This window comes from Phycodurus eques, chromosome 17 (assembly GCF_024500275.1).
Source record: "Phycodurus eques isolate BA_2022a chromosome 17, UOR_Pequ_1.1, whole genome shotgun sequence".
NCBI lineage: Eukaryota > Metazoa > Chordata > Actinopteri > Syngnathiformes > Syngnathidae > Phycodurus > Phycodurus eques.
Window position 1 is genome coordinate 13,404,149 of NC_084541.1, and position 20,659 is coordinate 13,424,807.

Consider the following 20,659-nt stretch of genomic DNA (forward strand, 5'->3'; position numbering starts at 1 on the left):
CTGGTCGGCCAGCCAACCAAAACACCCACAAACAATCCTAAAATGCTCACTGAACTAAAATCTCTGGACATTTGCTAATGGTTAGAAAACAAAGTCGAGAGCAATTTTGAAAAGGAAGTGAAACGTGTTTTGTTTTTTGTGGGTTTTTTTGTTTTTTACAAAAACAGTAACAATGTTACTATGAAAAAAGTTTTATTTTGGGAGAAAAAAACATTTACCTCAACAAATCTTGAACAGAAAAACGTACTTTTTGGGGGCGGGGGGGGATCAAACTTGCAGTCATAAGGGAAAAAAAGTCATACTTTTTGAACAAATGTTGTAACCATACCTTTTTTCTTGTAACATGACCGCTTAAAAAAAAAAGACTTATTGTCGAAACATTGCACTTTTTGAGAGGATTGGATCTTTCTTTGACCAATAAACAACTTTTTATTGTATGATTACAACTTTTTTTCTCAAAAACATTTTGAAGGTTTTCTAAAATCCATCTCTATCATAAGAGTATGACTTTTTAAGTAAAAATAAAAGTACTTTCTAAATATAAAGTATGACTTTTTGTTGTAAGATTTTTTTTACAGAAAACATTTTGGGGGGAAAATATATATTTAAAAATATATATATATATATATTTATATATATATTTATATATATATTTATATATATATATATATACATTTAAAAATATATATTTTTAGAGAAACAAAGTCTGAGGATAAAATATTTTGTGAGAAAATAAAATATGTACAGTAACTACTCTCGTAACATTACATTTTACCCGAACAAAATACTTTCGTACTTGTAAAAGATTATAACTTTTTTCTTGAAAATATGACATTATTCTCATCAGATTCAATTTTTCTTCCTCAACAAATATGACTGTTTTCCCTGAAAGAATAAAAAATATTTTACGAGTAAAATTCAGACTTTTCTGGTTGAAAGAAATACAACTATTGCCCTAACATTCAATTTTATTTTTCGAAAAATTCAACCCTTTTTTCCACACAAAAAAAACTTTTTTTTATTGAGATAAAATAAATTATTGAAAAAAAAGTATACAATTTGTAAATAAAGTTGTAATTGTATGACAAAAAAGTCCTAATCTTCTGAGAGCTGAGTAGATTTTTAGAAAATTATTTTTTAGAGAAACAAACAAATGGTTATGAGAAAAAAGTCAGCATATTTTCCCAACAATTTTGTAATTGTGAAGTTTACGTTTTTTTCCTCTGGTCCATGCTTGCAGGTGCGTCGCAAAGTGAAGACGGAGGAGAGCCCTCGCCTGCGCCCGAGCGACTTGCGCAACTTCATCACCATGTTCGTGGTGTTCGTGCTGTTTGCCATCTGCTGGGCGCCCCTCAACCTGATCGGGCTGGCGGTGGCAGTGGACCCGTCGCGCGTGGTGCCACTAATCCCAGAGTGGCTCTTCGTGGTCAGCTACTTCATGGCCTACTTCAACAGCTGTCTCAATGCCGTTATCTACGGCCTGCTCAACCGGAACTTCCGCAACGAGTACAAGCGCATCGTCACCTCCGTGTGGGTGACGCGCCTCTTTGTCACAGAGACGTCGCGGGCTGCTACAGACGGCCGCAGTCTGCGCAGCAAGCAGTCACTGCCGCCGCCGCTCAACAACAACGAGTCGCTGAGGGACCGCGCCAACAACAAAGACTGAGCGTGTTAACGTGACGACGCACAGATTGGTCGCACGTGAACTGCCTGATGAACTTCCAAAGCCTCAAAAACGTACGACTTGCATCTCTTGAGTGCCACTTTAATAAAAACCAGAGATGATAATCAGGGTATGTCAGAATTTAGTAGGAAATGCAACGTTAAAAAAAAGAAGAAATAATAGAAATTGCTACAAATATAAAATCCAGGAACTTTTCATTCTTGGTACTTCCTTTGCCAACATTTGTGACAGACTACAGTATCGCTCTGTCAAACTATATTTTTTAAATGAAACAATAAACAGCTAGGATGCTAAAAGTAGTCAAGATAACATATATCAAGATAGCACACTGACTACACTGACTAAAATAAATGCACTAAGACGGAGTGATAAAGATTCACATCATGCCCTGTGGTCGGGTACTATTTCAAATGAGTGCTAAATATTTCAAATTATGCCCTGTGGTTGGGTGCTATTTATTTTTAAGTGAGAATTGACAAGACGCTAACAGCTGGCATGCTAACAGCTAGCAGTCATTAAGATAACATACCGTATATGGCAAGATAGCAACCGGAGTACGAAAAGCACTGAGGCAGATTGATATTTTACATTGTGGGCTGTGGTTGGGTACTATTTCGAATGAGAATTAATAAAATACCAACATGCTAATAGTTAGCATGCTAACTACTGCTTTGGACCCCTAATGTTCATTTGGGAACATCCCGTGCCTCAACGGATTACATGCTAGTGTGCAAAAGCAGACTGAAATTGGGAGTTGACTGCTTACATGTTACCAGTTCGTATGCTACAATATAGCATGCTAGCAACCTGCGTTGGAACCATAATGTTCACTTATCAAATGCTCCTATTCTCTTCACTTGAATGCCACTTAAGTCAAACCAGAGATGATAATCAGGAAGTAGCTGTGTGCTCTCACCAGAATTTAGTAGGAAATGCTACAAAAAATTCCAGGAACGTATTATTAATTAATTATCATTGTTTATTTATTTATTGTTAATATTTATTTATACTGTATGGTGCCACTAGCTGTCGCTAGCCTGTAAGCTGACAATTGTGACCGACTATAGGCTTGCTTGCCCAGTTTAACTTTTTTTAAATAAAAATTCTAACAAAAGTAACAGGTAGCACAATGGATTATAGGTGCTAATGAAGCCGCAAAACCATCAAAAGCCTACTGAAATATATATGAATGCTAACATGCCAACATTTGTTATGCTAGCATGTAGCAAGATACCATTTTGAGTACAAAATATGCAGACAGGTTGATAATGTGATGTACCTCTGATTGCACAGGAAAGTATTTCAACTGAGAATTGAGAAGATGCTAACATGCTAACAATTAGCTTTCTAACAACCTTCATTGGACCCCTAATGTTCACCTGGGAACATCCCCTACCTCAATAGACTACCGCCAATGTGCAAAAGTACAGCTCAAATGCCAACAGGCTAACGGTTGGTATGTTACCATATAGCAGGAAAGAAGACCTGGGTACAAAAAGTGGTAAGGCAGATTGATAAGGATTTTTTTGATCTACTGTGGTTGGGTACCATTTCAAATGAGAATTGATAAGATGCCAAGAGCAGGCATGCTAACAACCTTCTTTGCGCCCTTACTGTTCATTTGGGAACATCCCGTGCCTCAGTGGACTCTGTGCTAATGTGCAAAAGCCTACTGTGAATTGATAAAATGCTAACATGCTCACAGTTGGTGTGCTAACATATAGCATGACACGATCCTGGGTGAGCCAACTAGTTTTTGGCACTTGTACTTCGTAGAACTCAAATTTTTATATTTTATTTGACTTATTCCTGGAACTATTATATTTATGTGGGATTATGTGGAAATGTTAGGGTTTTTTTTGTTGTTGTTTTTAATAATCACCATGCACTTTTTGTACAAAATTTCTCGCAAGAATGGGAAATGAGTTTTCAACATGGCCTGTTCTGATGTATACAGATGTATACTGAGCCGAAATGTAGTCAAACTTAGTAAATAATTCCCAATCAGGAAGTTGTTCTCCACTCATAATGTGTTTGCAAACATGGCTGCTCACTCGCTGCGTGTGACGTAGCATCTTGAGGATGCCTCACCATTGGACAATGTGTTTCATTTAATTGTTATATGTAGATTACATTGTTCCTGCTTTGAGCGGCTGAAGCATTTTATTTCAAATGTGGAAAATTTAACAATGAAGCAAAAAAAGCTACAAACGAATCAAATTAAAAAATATATATATATTTGTTTTTAATACATTAACATACATTACTATTTTGTGTTTTTTATTGGTTTTCTGGTTCTATGTAATTTATTTATTTCAATGAATTAAGGACTAAAATTAAAAAAATTAAGTAATCCACAAAATATTTTTTTAATTAATGTAAAAATTTACTTTTTTATATTAATTTAATGTAATTAATGTCATTATTTTTAATAAATCAACAACTCAACGAAATTCAGCAAGACAGAACAATTACATTAAATGTTTTCTCATTAAAAATAAAATAATTAATTTCTATTTTTTATGAATAGAGAAGGTAATTTGTACTAAATTACTGAAATAAATTAACAAAGATAATTATTTTTCATGTATTGTTTAATAATGAATGTACAATTTATACATTTTAAAATAAAAGATTGTATTACTTAAATTAATTTTAATAAATTATTGAGGTAAATTATTCAATTTGATTAAAAAGGCTTACATTTTAAATTAAATCAATCCTACCGCTTCACTTTTTTATTTATTGTATTTTATTTATTATTAAGTAAATTAAGAACTAATTTAAATACTAATTTAAATGACATGACGACTTTTTTCTTTAGAAATATCAATTTGCATTTTTTTTTAGCCACGTTTATTGTAATTCATTAGATTTTTTAAAATAAATTAAGAACTCCATTAAACCAAATGAATTTAAATTCATATTAATAAGGTGTTTTTAAACAAAAAATACGATTTGGACATGCTTTTCATTGGGCATAGCCGCTGTGCAATTTACTGTAATAAAGTTCATAGTGTTATGGTATATGTAAGAAAAAAATTTAAAGAACAGCTGCTCTTCCTTCCACATCACACACAGTCGCCTCATATCTACAGTATATTTTTTGTGGTTAATTTATTTTCATATCAACAAAATATTCAGTGCAATTTATAGTGTCTCTTGTTCTTGTTGTTATTCAATGACATTCATTGCCGCTTCTCTCGCCATCTCAGGGCGCCTTTTCTTGTTTTTTCCAAAATTCTACGAAAATATTTTGTAAATTAGTGTCAGTGTGGACTTTTAATTGTCGTCATTGGACGTGTTTTTTGAAAATGTTGTTTTTAAAACTCTCACGCCGTTGGGAGTTCATGTCACGCAATTAAAAGTTTGCTCTTGGTTTCTGTTTGACCTGTACTGCCCGAAAGCCGCCCCAACTGCAGGCCTTCGCCGCCGCCTGAGCGCTCTGTGCTTTAATTGACCGCTGTGCGTGTCGCCTTCGCGGCGCATTTAACAAATCGTCACGTCAAAGCGTTTGGTGTTCACGCGTGAAATGGACAAGGCCACATTAAAATCGGGGTGAAAATGTAAAAAAGTCGGATGTCCTCGAAATGCTCAGTGGGCGAGAGAGGAATGCTGGGAAAAGGACGCTAACATGTCTAGACTGAATAATGAAAAATAGTCCTGCAGCTAATATGCTATGCTAGCATATACCAAGATAGCAACCTGAGTACAAAAAAAATGAATAATCTGCGGGTGACAATTGGTCAAATGCTAACATGTTATCAGTTTGTATGCTAACATACAGCAAGATACCAACCCAGGTAAAAAAGTGATAGGTAGATCGATAGGGATTCTACACCATGCCTTTTACTCACGTACTGTTTCATATGTAAACGGATAACACGCTAACAGGCTATCAGCTGCTATACTAACATATAGCAAGATGGTAACCTGAGTACAAAAAGCATGCATCGTTCTCTTTAGTCAGGTGCTTTTTAAACAAGAAATGATCAAATACTCACATGTTATCAGTTGGTATGATAACATACAGCAATATACCAACCAACCTTGGAATAAAAAAGCATTAAGGCAGAGCGCAACATGGATTTTACTGTACATCATACCATGTGGTCAGGGCCTACTTCAATTAAGAATTGATAAAAAGCTAGCATTCTGTTAGTTGGTCATCATATCTTTTAGTTGGGTAATATTTCACATTATAATTGATTAAATGCCAACAAGCTTTCTGTCGGTATGCTAACATACATCAAGCTAGCTACCTGCAAAAAAAAACAAAAAAAACATTAAGATCCTCCACCATTCGCTTAGAGTCAGGTACTAGACTCAAATGACAGTTGATGAAATTCTAACATGCTATCAGTACTATTTCAAATTCGAAGTGATAAACTGCTCAAATGCCATCAGTTGCTATGCTAACATAGCAAGATAGCAACCCAAGTACAAAAAGAGCTATGGCAGATTGCTAATCACTTCACATGGTGACATTCATACTATTTCACAGGACAACTGATAAAACGCTAACGTGTGACCAGCTGGCATGCTAAAATATAGCAAGCTAACACCCGAAGTATAAAAAGTGCTAGACAGATCAATAAGCACTTTACATGGTTATATTTACACCATTTCAGATGACAATTGATCAAACACTAGAATGCTAACAGCTAGCATGCTAAATATGATGTGACGATCAAAGAAACATTGATATTTTAGTCCCTTTACGAGAATTTGAAGTTCCTTTGAGGTGTGTTTTGCTTTTAGAAGCCAAAGTAGAGACTTTTGGCTAAAGGGATTAGCATTTCATGGAGTAAACTTTGCAAACACCTGAGGTCTTTTTTTTTTTTTTGTGGCAAGGTGATAGCTGACACTCAACACAACACTGTCACATTTCAACGCCTTCACTTTCACTGCATGTGTACAAGTAGACGTGTTGCGGACATTTACACAGTAGCAGTATGAACAAACGTGGAGTAATCATGTGCTATCACTCTCTTTCTCTGGTCTGTTGCTGTTAATGCAGCTCGCCCGCGGCCAAAGTGATGTAACAATGCTCATTGACGCCTATGCCGCTGCAAACAAATAGGCCACAATGGATGCCTTCAATCTGCATGCCGTGAGTCAAATGTTGCTTATGACAAGCAGCACAAGACGCCTACTGTATAATTAATGATTAATTATTAAAAGCCACACGGTGGAGTTTATGAAGTGGTTATAGAAAATTACTTATTATTGATTGTCCTCAGGCTATAGAGCAACAATATTTAGTTCAAGTTTATGCATTTCGGCCACATGGAAACAGGTTAGTGAAAAATGATTTGATGCAAGGGGGAAAATGATGACATTTTATTTATTTTATTTTTATTTTTATTTTTTATTGTGTTAAGTTTTGTATTTTACTGTTATATATTAGGCGGAATGGTGGATGACTGGTTAGAGCGTCAGCCTCACAGTCCTGAGGAGTGGGGTTCAATCCCCAGCCCCGCCTGTGTGGAGTTTGCATGTTCTCCCCGTGCCTGCGTGGGTTTTCTCCGGGCACTCCGGTTTCCTCCCACATCACAAAAACATGCACGTTAATTGAAAACTCTAACTTGCCCGTAGGTGTGAATGTGAGTGCGAATGGTGGTTTGTTTGTATGTGCCCTGCGATTGGCTGGTGTAGTATATTTAATAGTAACACAATCAGACTTCCTTTGGAAGGGCCAAATGTTTGGAGATCTGTATTCAAGCCAACCATCTTTTCTTTGAAGTTCTACATCAAAGGACTTCCTTCAATCATTTGTATGTTTATTAGGGTTTTCATTCTCCGCCCAGATAGTAACATATCTTGGGTTCACAACAGGCGTCCCGGTCTGCAAAGAGGATGGATTTGCATCTTACAAGATGAGGGAACCGGGTGTGAGCGTAGCTAGAAGGTGAGCCACCAGCTGGCGGGTGCAATTCCAAATATGGTCATGAGGAACGGCCATCTTCCGGATACACCCAAGGGAGGGGCTAATTCCACGCCCAGAGAATTAGAACCTTGATAAACTGAGAAACAGGGGTTTTCGGGGGCTTTTTCGTCGTTCTGACAATGTAAGCAGCTGTTATGACACTAAGGCTTGTTCAATAAATCGAATTAGCCCAAACGGCAAGTGTCTCGAAGTCTTCATTCATCCAATGCCCGACGGACGTCGGAGTTCTCCCAGGTGACCTCCGACTCGGAAAGACAGGCGAAAAAATCCACCACACTGGCAACCAGTTCAGGGTGTACCTCGCCTCCTGCCCGATGATAGCTGGGATAGGCAGAGAAAACCCACACAGGCACGGGGAGAACATGCAAACTTCACACAGGCGGGGCTGGGATTTGAACCCAGGTCCTCAGAACTGTGAGGCAGATGTGCTAACCAGTCGGTCACCGTTCCGCTTATTTCCATTTAATTTTTATTTTTGTATTTTATTTTGGGGTAGTATGTATAGTCATTTTTTTATTTTTTATATTATTTATTGTTATTTAAATAACAATGCTATTATATAAATACAGTATTATCAAATTAATTATGTATTAAATTATATTTGATTTATTATATTTTAATTTTTTGTGTATGGTGTGTTTTTTATTTTGCTTCTTTTAAATTAAATAAAAAATATATTTAATTTAATTTCATCCATCCATCCATTGTCTCTACCGCTTTATCCTCACTAGGGTCGCGGGGGTGCTGGAGCCTATCCCAGCTATCTTCGGGCAAGAGACGGGGTACACCCCAAACTGGTCGCCAGCCAATCGCAGGGTACATATAAACAAACAACCATTCGCGCACACATTCACACTTACGGGCAATTTAGAGTCTTTAATCAACCTACCACACATGTTTTTGGGATGTGGGAGGAAACCGGAGTGCCCGGAGAAAACCCACACAACAACGGGGAGAACATGCAAACTCCACACACGCGGGGCCGGAATTTGAACCCGGTTCTCAGAACTGTGAGGCAGATGTGCTAACCAGTCGTGTACCGTGCCGCCCTAATTTTATTTCAATTTTAGTTTAATTTAATTATTTGGCTTGTTTTGGTTGAATGAGGTCATACATAACAGAACCGTTATTAAACATATAACATGAATACGCTTTTATTTTTTTACGTCTAAATCCACCAATTTAATTGAAATGTTGCTTTTCTCGTTGTGCCTTTTCCAAAAAGGACTTTCTTCCACCTTCGAGTTGGCTAATTTGGTAGAGAAGCTAGGGCGGTTACAGCGCCACCTGCTGTAAATTTCTGCCAACGCCTCATCAGCATTCTAGACCTCTCCTTGTTATTCAGTTTTTTGGGGGGATAAATGTTTGCTGCTGTGGAGGAAGTATGTAGGGGGAGGGGTGCTTGCGTCACGCTCGACTGCCGCCGCTCACGGCTGATGTTCACTGACACGAATTCTCCGACAGGTGCGGCACCCGGATGCCCGCAGGACGCTCTGAGTGAAAACATGGACCAGAAGAGGGACGTGTGGAACGTGATCCGCCCAGACATGTGACGGGTGCAAAGGCTCGCCTGTTATTGCGAAGCTAGTCACAGCCTGGAAAAAGATGTGTGATAATAAAATCAATCAAAGCCTTGCCTGCGGTTCATATGGAATATTTCACCCACTTTCGCAGCTCATGATTCATCTTGAGACTTTGACAAAGCTAATAAAACAATTAAGGACACACAACTCCATTCATCCATCCATTTTCTGAGCCGCTTCTCTTCACGAGGCTCGCGGGCGTGCTGGAGCCTATCCCAGCTATCATCGGGCAGGAGGCGGGGTACACCCTGAACTTGTTGCCAGCCAATCGCAGGGCACATACAAACAAACAACCATTCGCACTCACATTCACACCTAAGGGCAATTTAGAGTTGTCAATTAACCTATCATGCATGTTTTTGGGATGTGGGAGGAAACCGGAGTGCCCGGAGAAAACCCACGCAGGCACGGGGAGAACATGCAAACTTCACGCAGGCGGGGCCGGGAATTGAACCCCGGTCCTCAGAACTGTGAGGCAAACGCTCTAACCAACCATGCCGCCTCCACACAACTCATTTATGTTCAATTGGATATCACTCAAATCAATAGGATTCTTGCTCTGGTAATGAATAACACAATGTTTTTTTATTTTTTTATTTATTTCATTTTGAAAATGTTGTTCATTTTATATATATGGTGGCGGCACGGTGAGCGACTGGTTAGCACATCGTCCTCACAGTTCCGAGGACCGGGGTTCAAATCCCGGCCCCGCCTGTGTGGAGTTTGTATGTTTTCCCGGTGCCTGCGTGGGTTTCTTCCCACATACCAAAACGTGCATGGTAGGTTGATTGAAGACTCTGAATTGCCCGTAGGTATGAATGTGAGTGTGAATGGTTGCTTGTTTATATGTGCCCTGCAATTGGCTGGCGACCAGTTCGGGGTGTATCCCACCTCTCGCCCGAAGATAGCTGGGAAAGGCTCCAGCGCGCCCGCGACCCTCGTGAGGAGAAGCGGTACAGAAAATGGATGGATGGATGGATGCATTCATTATGTTTTATATTTGTTTATTTTATACAATATTTTATTGTAGTTTAGTTTTAAAAAATTCTTTATTACATATAAATTGTATTCCATATTTTATTCCATATATTTTTATTTGATGTGTTTCACTATTTATTTCATTGTATTTCTTATAGTCTATATCATTTAGATTACAGTATATATTATTATTTAAGGCGGCACGGTGGACGACTGGTTAGAGCGTCAGCCTCACAGTTCTGAGGAGCCGGGTTCAATCCCCGTCCCCGCCCGAGTGGAGTTTGCATGTTCTCCTCGTGCCTGCGTGGGTTTTCTCCGGGCACCCCGGTTTCCTCCCACATCCCGAAAACATGAATTAATTGGAGACTCTAAATTTCCCGTAGGCATGACTGTGAGTGCGAATGGTTGTTTGTTTCTATGTGGCCTGCGATTGGCTGGCAACCAGTTCAGGGTGTACCCCGCCTCCTGCCCGATGACGGCTGGAAGTGAGTATTTGCGAGCAACAGGATGGTTTCATGCCTAGAAAGAGTACCACAGATGCATGGGGTGTTGATGGAGAAGTACAGAGAAGGTCAGAAGGAGCTACATTGTGTCTTTGTAGAGCTAGAGAAAGCCGATGACAGAGTACCCAAAGAGGAACCGTGGTACTGTATGTCTGGAGTGGCAGAGAGGTACGTTAGAATAATATCGGACATGTATGAGGGAAGCAGAACAGTGGTGAGGTGTGCTGTTGGTGTGACAGAAGAGTCTAAGGTGGAGATGGGACTGCATCAGGGATCAGCTCTAAGCCCCTTCCTGCTTGCAGTAGTGATGGAGGAGGATGCAGAAGACAGGCTTACGTGGAAAAAAGGATGACACGCTGTGGCACCCCCGAGCCGAAAGGGAAAGAAGAAGATACATTATTTTACAGTAAAGTAGCATTTAATTTAGTTTAGTTTAGTTTATATATATATATATATATATAGTACTTTAAAACAGATGGATGGACTTTATTATACATAAGAATATATTATCATAATATTGTCCCATTGTTTTATTAATATTAATAGTCTCTTTAGTAATTGGCTGGGAGAAAGAACAGACGTGTACCGCTTAACAGTGTTGCATTTGTGTTCCGTCGGGAACTCTGAGAGAGGAAAAAGAGAACGGTTAGGAGCGAGGCAGAGGACGCGAGCAGATGAATAATTCATATCTCTTACTTTAATTGCATCTAACGCGCAGATTAACGACTTATTCGACGTATTATACGGACACGTTTTAACCCGAGTGTTCATTTAGTCCCCAAACAATATGACAGCTATTCATTTGATGGAAAGGACACACATTTATTAAAGTGACCTGGCCTGCTTTATATAACTGCAAATATGATGAGGTAAATGCCAGGCAGATTAACATTGATGTTGGATTTACTTGTAATTAGTGGATTCATTGGACACTTCATTAGGTACACCCAAAAACCTTTTTTAAAACTCTTCAAGTCACCCTGTATAACCACAAAAAAACATTTTGGGGGATAGAGTTGCACAATTCCAACTCAAATGTCCCTTTGACGTCTCCTCTCTTTAACATTCTGGTCTTGTTCGCACTGGCTGCAACCAGAGTGAACGGCGTGGAATGGGCTATGACTTTATCATGAATCGGCGCAATGTTGAAAGAACGTGTAAAGTTCACCCGAGTTTGAGGGACGCTGAATGTAACGGAGAGGGATTGGCCTTCGCAAAGTTGTGGTAGAAAATAATTGGACGTCCATACCCGATACGGTATTGCTGTGATACCAATAGCGATTTTGCTATAATTGTTTGCCTACTAGCATATTTGCCGAAGTCATTTTTGAACATATTTCAGAAAATACGAAAAGAGGCAAGAGTCCAGTTGCCTCGATTCACTGATTCTGGATGACTGAGCATATATACAAACGTAATGAAAAATCGAAATTTCTAGCAGGGCACGTCGAAATTTTGTGTTGATATTTTGACAATAATGCGATGAGGCTAATGATGTGCAAAAGCTGCACTACCATATTTGTGTAACTGAGTAAATGTAAAATGACTCACAAATTTTACCACGAAAATAAAGCTGGTTATGTTTTTAGTGTATTTTATTTTAGAAATATTTGATCGAGTTGTATCAACAGCGTATCTTGTGTGATAACGATACAAGTGCACTTTCATCAAAAGTAGATGACCGGAGCTTGTTTTTGAACTTTGGCTTTTTACTTTGGGCTTAAATTAGCAAAGCTTAGCCGACTGTGTGTTTTGCTCACAGCGGTTGAATCGAAGCATGGGCCCCCTTTAATGTTCTTAAGAAAATTAATTAGCAATGTGGACTGAATTAATACGCCTGTCTTTTGTCCCGTGCATCCTTTTCACGTGAAACATGGATGAACCTATGAAAAGCGGCCACTCTGAAGGGCCCTTCACGTTGGCACCACCACGCTCCTCCGACGTGGACCCGATGATGTCCCTTTTCAGTACATAATAATTTATTGTGGGGGGGGTTCATTGTGTGGAAATGTCAATAAATAGCCATCTCACCTCCTTTTTGTGTCGCTTCAAATTCATTTTTTTTCCCTTATACTCATACAAGTCTTGTTTTTTTCAGTGTGTGTGTTATGAGCTGTTTCTGACTGAGCAGCAAAAACAAGATTCCTATTCATTTTGAATATATGCAAAGCAAGATGGAAGCAATTTTTAGCAAATCTTCAAACTTGAATGAATTATTGTCCTATGTCAAGGCGAGAATCCTATTGAATTTGGACTACATGTGACAAGATAGACATAGCAGCAGATCAACCGTGCAAATTGTTTCTAATGTAGAGCAATACGTTGCAACTGACCTTCGTCGCACTTTCTGGAGTTGTGGTTACATTTTAAAGCAAGCGTCCTATCAATTTCGAACAATAACGACAAAAACTTCAATGATTCACTCCAAGTGAGCTTCTTCTATACGTCTAGTGAGGTTCAAATTTGGTAGCAATCAGACAAAATTTTGTAGGACAAGTTTATCTTGGAAATTAGACTAAATTACTTTAAATGGCCACTTCAAAGCAAAATGGCATACCTCCTGAGTCTTTTCAGGCATGGCTTCTTGAGACTTTTTTGTGGATCTACTCATGATAGACGCGACTACCAAATTTCATGCTGCAAAGTAATACTGAATTTATTTATTTTTTTAATTGTTGAGTCATCAAACTTCATCACATTTGTCATTGAAGGACCCCTGGAAATTCCCCAAATGATTCTAAAATGGCCACCTGAAACCAAAATGGCGCGCTTTCCGTGTCATTTGGAGCATGGCTTTTGGAGACGTGTTTTGTGTGTTTACTCATTCGAAAACTACCTCCCCAAAAATCCTGTTCCTAAGCTCAACTGAAACTAACCACAATAATAAATTGTACGTATTGTTACATGAATTAAAATGGCTGAGTGTAATTTCAATTTGCTTGCAGGTGAAATTCTGCGGGCCGTCTGGGCGTTGAAAAGAAAATTAAAAGTGAAAACATTGATTTACGTCAAAGGAGGATTGTGTGACTGCAGGTGGTGCGCAGCACATCAAATATGAGCCATAAAAGCCACGAGGATGACAAACTGTGTATGGAGACGATCAAAAAAGGTAATAATTGATGTCGGTGCCCCTCAAAATGTTTCATTTCTGACGCGTCCCTATCACAAAAGGGGGACGCTTTCATTATTTTTTTCCCTGACCAGCATTAAATTTAAATTTGAGACTTACCCCAAGTGAATATCAAAAAGTTTTCATATGAGAGTGAATAAAACTGGAAAGTGTTATTGTGTAGACAGAAGTCATTTGGAAAATGACACATTTCATTGTGATATGGCGACTGTGGTTTGGAATCCCAATGAATAGTTCTTTTGAAAAATGAAATCACTAAATTTGACTATAAAACAATGGGGAGAAAAACATTATTATCAAGACATGCAAAATTTTAATCATATGTCTTATATATTGTGTGTGTGTGACAATAGAATAATAATGGAGCTTGGTTTGATTAAACAGGCCTTGACTTATCGTTTGTAGACCTTCATAGAATGGCATACATGCAAAGGTTGCCTGCCATTGATTTTGCATACGTCACATCTTACATATTCTAAATCATATTTGTACAGCCGTGTTTGTACGCTTGTCAAGGTGACAAGTTTTTATATGAAGAGCTCAAAAGAGTCAATTTTCAACCCAATTTGGTTGCAGTCGGTCGAAAATCTTTTTGGACACTGGCTATGGAGGCTGAATTTTCCAAACATGGAAAGAAGACCCTGAAACAATTTTCTTCCGTTGACAGCAGGCTGTGCTTGTCTTTTGAATGGAATCATGTCAGCATTCATCTCATGTCACCACTGGGAAAAACACAAACATGGTCCAAATGTGCTCGCTATTACTATCATTATTATTGGTATTATTTGTTGTTGTTCATCCTGATGTGTCTTGCCTGTCATCATAAAGTGCATTTTCCACGTAAATAGAGTAAATTGTACACTTTTGACAGATCGCAGTAAAATATGGCACAAAATGTCATTCTTTTGCTTCTGTTGTACACAAAGGCTCTTATTCACATCTTATACTGTAGATGAATCAGAATTTCTTAAAAATGCTAAATGAAAAGACTACTCGACATACAAATATGGATGTCCTTTTAATGTTTTCCTCCTGGCTTTTATTGTTTGTGAATTATCTGTGTTTTAGTTGAAGGTTGGCCGCATTATGGAGATTTATGTGGGGTCGCTTTATTCACTGGCTTATGAATCTTTTGAACAAGTTACTGCTGTGTGGAAACAGGAGGGAAAAAAAATAAAAAAATAAAAACAATGAGTGAGTGTATTTTAATATACCACCCGCCCCCGAGGGACTTTTTTTTTTACATTGTGTTTTTGGGACTTTTAATTCTACTTGTGGTCCTTAAGGACAAACAAAAGCGAGTTGTCCTTAAGAGCTTTCGGCGCAGTGTTTGCAAATTGATTGAGCTGTAAAAGCTGTCGGGAATATAGCCTATTATTGGCTGTAATAATACTGTACTTAATAATTATAATGGATGCATGGAGAGGGAATAGTTGTTAGTAGTAGCAAATATACAAGCATAAATAATGCATGGATTCCTGTGACAAAATGAGGACGAAAACACCTTGTATTCATGTTAAATAGTGTTGATTATGTGCGGCTCGATTTACACAAAGACATTTCAAACCATTACGTGATCCTTTCCCAGAAAAAGTGAATGATGCTTTACGGGTTCTGAGAGCGTGTCGGCACATAAGATCTTCCGCTCGTCCAGGAGGGGTGCCTGACTACTGACCTATGACTGATTCTGATTCTGATTATGACCTATGAAGTGGTTGAAAATCACACTTTTTCATTAGGTGCGCCTCACGCGAAAATAACAATTTCTCAAGCCGTTAATAAAAATAATTGTTTTGCTCAGGGAGCTTCGGGAAACCTTCGGAAAACACATCGAAATTCCTGGTAAGACCCAAAAATATGAAAGAATTGCACTTTCGAAGGGGGGCCATTTTCACAAGTGACGCAAAGTGCGGCTACCGCGAAAACTACAATTTTTCAAGTTGTTAAGAAAAATACTTTTTGGGTCAGGGAGCTTCGAGAAACCTTCTACAAACACATTTGGATTCCCAGTCAGACCAAAATAAGAATTCCCAAAAAATTTTTTTTATCACTTTCGGAGGGGGTCTGATGACTACCTGATGACGTTGGTGAACACACAAAGTGAACACATCAGCGAACGACAACATCCATTCTCTTCAGCGCTTAATTTTTTCTGCAATGAAGAATCTCAATTAAGTTCTTCTCATGTCCTGAAGATGTGAAAGTTGCTCCTCAAGGAACACGGCATCTAATTAGGAACAACATCTCGGTACCGTCTGCCGGATGCACGATCGATAACGAGAATGGTCAATGCGGACGCCTTTGAACAAATTAAAAAGGCGACGCTCCTTTAAGACAATATCAAAAGATCCAAGAGTCTGCCTGCATTGACTTTTCCCCCCCAAAGTTGGCTTCGACCTCACGTCCACCACAAGGAGACGTTTATCCCCTTTTTTTCCTCTCTCTCCCACACGGGAGCGTTGCAAAGAAGAGAGAATATTTTCCGCTCGGGGGGGTTCGGACCACGACGTGTTTGGAAAGTGTGATTGTGTGCTTGAACATGTTGTTGTGTTCTCACGCCTTCTGTTGTTTACAAAAACATAAAGTGTACCATGCTGGAATGGTCCTCAGCATCAGTATGTGGCAACCGATGGAAAAGAAAGATTTTCCACTGTTTTTAAAACATTCTTATTCAGAATTTTCTCAAATTTTGTTTATTTTTATTTTATTCATTCATATTAAATTTGTGTATATTAAACAGTTATATTATTCATCTTTTAACATTTCACAGAAAATACCATCGTATTTTGGAATTTAAAAAATATTAATTCATTTTTTTGTTTTCATTTTATCGATTTATTGATTGTTATAGTATCTTATTGTATTTGTATTATTCCAGTCCATGAGAAATATCAATATTTTCCAAATACAGTATTCTATGTAAACTATGAACATTCAAGATTTCTAAATCTTTATTACAGTTTCTCATTTTTCAACTGTTGTTGTTTTTCTAATGTACATGTGTATGTAATGTATAATTAACATTTTATATTATATTACATTACAAATATTAACATCTCAATTGTTTTGTTTTTTGAATGTCTTCATTTTATTTTTAATGATTAACATTTTATATCACATTATTTACGTGATTTTATTACATGGAAAAATAATCTATCTAGATTTTATTCAATACATTTGTATTATTTGTTTTTTATTTGTATTTTAATCTAGCTTTTTATGTTATGATTATTACCGTTGATGATGATTATTATAATTGATGAAGATTATTATGATTGATGATGATGATGATGAAAAAATTAACAGTCTTATGAATTCATCTGCTCATAAGATTCCAACTTGTTTCTACCTAAATTAATACGTTATGCACATAAAATCACTTTTTTTTTCTATTCCTCATAAGATCGCAACTTCTCTCAAAAATTCTCGAAAAAAAATGGATTTTAAGATGGCTCCAATTGTGTGAGGCACCCAATGATGATGCTATAATTTATGCATCCTGTATGAATGCATATTCAGTCCTGTACAGTACATACATGGCATGACGGATGTTGCTCTATTTGGGTTACGTAACGCTAGCCGCGATGTGGGCAGAAGAATCATCTGCGACATGTGTAATCGCCTTTGACGTCGCTGTCTGGATGCTGCATGTGTGTGTGTGTGTCTGCGTGTGTGTGCACGCGCCCAGTTATATAAGGACAAAACATTAACGACTTCCTTTGTGGTTGTCGCTCGCCGCAAACGCAACAAACGACAAAAGAAGAAGAGAAGGAATGTTGTGGAGGAGGACGTTAGACTCAAGGATTTTTTTTTAATGAAGGCCATTTGAGTCAATCCTACGTATGGACAAGGTTCACAGTCTCAATGCATGAAGTCTGACTTTGGAAAGCTGATCCTCACTTTTGGTTGACACCGTCACGGACGATTTCACTACCCCTGCCAAGGTGGTTTTATTAATTTTTGGTTGTTTTTTTACAGTGTTAATTTACTCTTGTCAAATTTCCTCCTAATTTTTAATTTTTTTTTTTAATTATAATGATTACTTTTTCTGAAAGAAAGCGAAAAATCACATTTTCTAAAAAATAATCCAATTTAATCCTTCTCAGATTGCGCCTTTTTTTTAAAGAAATTTGAACATTTCCTCATACGAATGACTTGACTGTTTGTTTAAAAAAAATTCAAACATTTTGTCAGAAAATTGTGATTTTTTTTTTCATTAAAATTATTTTAGAACTTCTGAAAGAAAGTCCTTTTAATCTCATAAAATTACTTTTTCTCAACAAAATGTTTTGTCGTAAAATGACAATCATTTTCAATTCAATTTAAAAGGATTTCTCAGAAGATTTCAACTTTTTTCTGAAAAAGTATGATTGTTGTACTGGGACGTCTTTTTGTCGTAAAATTTTTTTTTTTTAATCTTGACAAAATACACTTCTCTGTCATGACACTATGATTTCATTTTTTTATTTTTCTGTAAATTTGACTTTCCTCTAAAACAAATTACGACTTTCTGTCAGATTTTTTTTTTCTCTGAAAATCACAGCTTTTGCTCAGAAAGACAAAACCTTTTCTTTTGTCAGAACTTTGTGAATTGTTTTTTTAACTTTTTTAAAGTTAACTTTTTTAAAGTTAAACTTCACGTTTTTTTTTTTCGAAAAAAGACGTAATTCTCATGCAAGACTTTCTTCTACAAAAAAATACGACTGCTGTACATTCTCGTAATATTATTGACTTTTTTAAAATTGAAAAATGCTACTTTTTTCATAAAATTACTTTTTTTTTTTTTTTTTATCTAAACTATATGACTTCATTCTCATTAGATTAGGACTTTTTCCCAAACAGTAAAACTTATTTTCTTTATTTTTTTAATAAGATTACATTTTTGTAAGAGTAAGACTTTTTTACTTTTATTGTGGCTCTCTTATTCAAATCTGAAAATCTTCCATGAAACCATTTGTGTAATATAATTTTTTTTAATTGTTTTTATTTGTAATGAGACTAGACAAAGTTCTTTCGGTGCAAACTGATAATGACATATACAGTATTTTTTTTTTGTTTAATAAGTTACAGTTGATGGCGCATGTTGGGTAATTGTATTAATCCGCACGGCAGCTCATTTTGCCATAGCCGCTTTCCATTTCTTCCAGGCTTATTAATAAAAGCAGCAGAGCTTAAGAGGTTCTTTGGTACAAATGTCCCTCTTGATGGAATAATCCACCTTCATAAACTTATTCCACTTTATTAAACTCCTCCTGAGGGAACACAGTCCAAACAATCAAAATATAAAAATCAGGGCTTCAGGGTAATTTGGCACGCGATCCGAGCGTCTCGGCGGAGGAGGACGGACGGCCGTTGGCAGAAAAGGTGGCATGAAGGATTGAAGAGTCGTAGCCCGAGGTTGTCAGCTGTTCATCGGCTTCTTCTTCAATGAACTCGAGACACTCGGGAGACTCGAGAAGAAACAAAAGCGTCCAGACTTCACCTTTTTATCTCAGGGAAATAAAATAAAAAGCTACTCGTTCTAATTAAAGCTGCATTTTTACAATTGCAGACAAAGTGCGCGATTCCAATTCGGCGCCTGTATTTGATTTGGACCTTTTTTTTTTTTTTATTCAAAAAAATAATAATTCACGTAAAGATAGAAATTTGTTTATAAACAAAAACAAAAACTGAGAAAAAGAACAAAAATGATACTTGAACCTTGAGAAAATATGTTATTCTTGTAAAACTGATTATTTTACTCAATAAAATATGACATTTACACTTGTGAGATTACAATTTATTTTCATAAAATAATGCTGTTTTTTTAGGAACAAATTAGGATTTTGTTCGCATAAGATTACAATGTTTCTTCCCGAAAAAATATAACTTTTATTCAAGTATGCTAGGTTTTTCCCGGGGTGTGTTTTTTTTCTGTTGCAAGATTACAACTTTATCCCATACGATTTTAATGTCTTTTTTTTTGTTGTTAAAAACTATTTTCCTGGTAAAATAAACTTTTTTTTATTCCCCAAAAACATGACATTAATCTTTTAAACTCAAAATTATCTTCAAACAAAATATATGTTTTGGAGGGGTCTTTAAACATTTCCACTATTTATCTATTATATTTTGGGTGAATAATATTACTTTATTCTTAAGGTTATGACTTTTTTTCTATAAAACTAGACAATGAATACAAATTTATCCTAGTAAATTCCAATTTTCTCTAAAAAAAAAAAAATATATATATATATATATATATATATATATATATAACTTCATCATCATAAAATTGGGATTTTTTTTAATTATTATAATTTATTGTCGTATGACCATTTGATAAAATTTGAACTTTTTTCAAATGTGCTTTTCTTTCTCATGCACATGACATCTCTGGGGGAAAAAATGTATGAATAAATAAGATGCAAAATTATTCCTGTAACATGGCGGGGGGTTCACAAAAAAAAATAATAATAATAATATTAATGATGAAAAAAAGAAAAAAAAAAGACTTTTTTGTAACATTAAGAATGTTTTCCTCATAACTATACAGCCATTATCTTAATAACATTTTATAACTATTCTTGTAAGGTTATTATTCTTTTTCTTCATGAATCAAAATTTATTCTTAGAAAATCAGATTTTTTTGTTTTAAGAAAATGTGACTTTGTCTCGCAAAAATACTTTTTTTTTCTTAACAACTACAAATATTTTCTCAAAAGATTTTTGGGAATGATGATGATAAATGTACAGATGGATGCATGGTCGATAGACCGACGGACGGACAGATAGGCGGTTTTACGTTTTCTCCCTTAAAGAAAAAGGGGGGGAAATAAAGATGGTCATGAT

General features: G+C 36.7%; 1 protein-coding gene across 2 annotated transcripts in view; it reads left to right on the top strand.

The window, feature by feature from the left end:
- The window catches only part of LOC133415575 (melatonin receptor type 1B-B-like), a 47,936-nt gene extending 43,707 nt beyond the window's left edge, over positions 1 to 4,229 (top strand). For both annotated transcript variants that reach the window (XM_061701697.1, XM_061701698.1), the window contains one exon: positions 1,241 to 4,229. In XM_061701697.1, the coding sequence (XP_061557681.1) occupies positions 1,241 to 1,666 (426 nt within the window). In that variant the 3' untranslated portion in view covers positions 1,667 to 4,229. The remainder of the gene's footprint in view (positions 1 to 1,240) is intronic.
- The last annotated feature ends 16,430 nt before the right edge of the window (positions 4,230 to 20,659 follow it).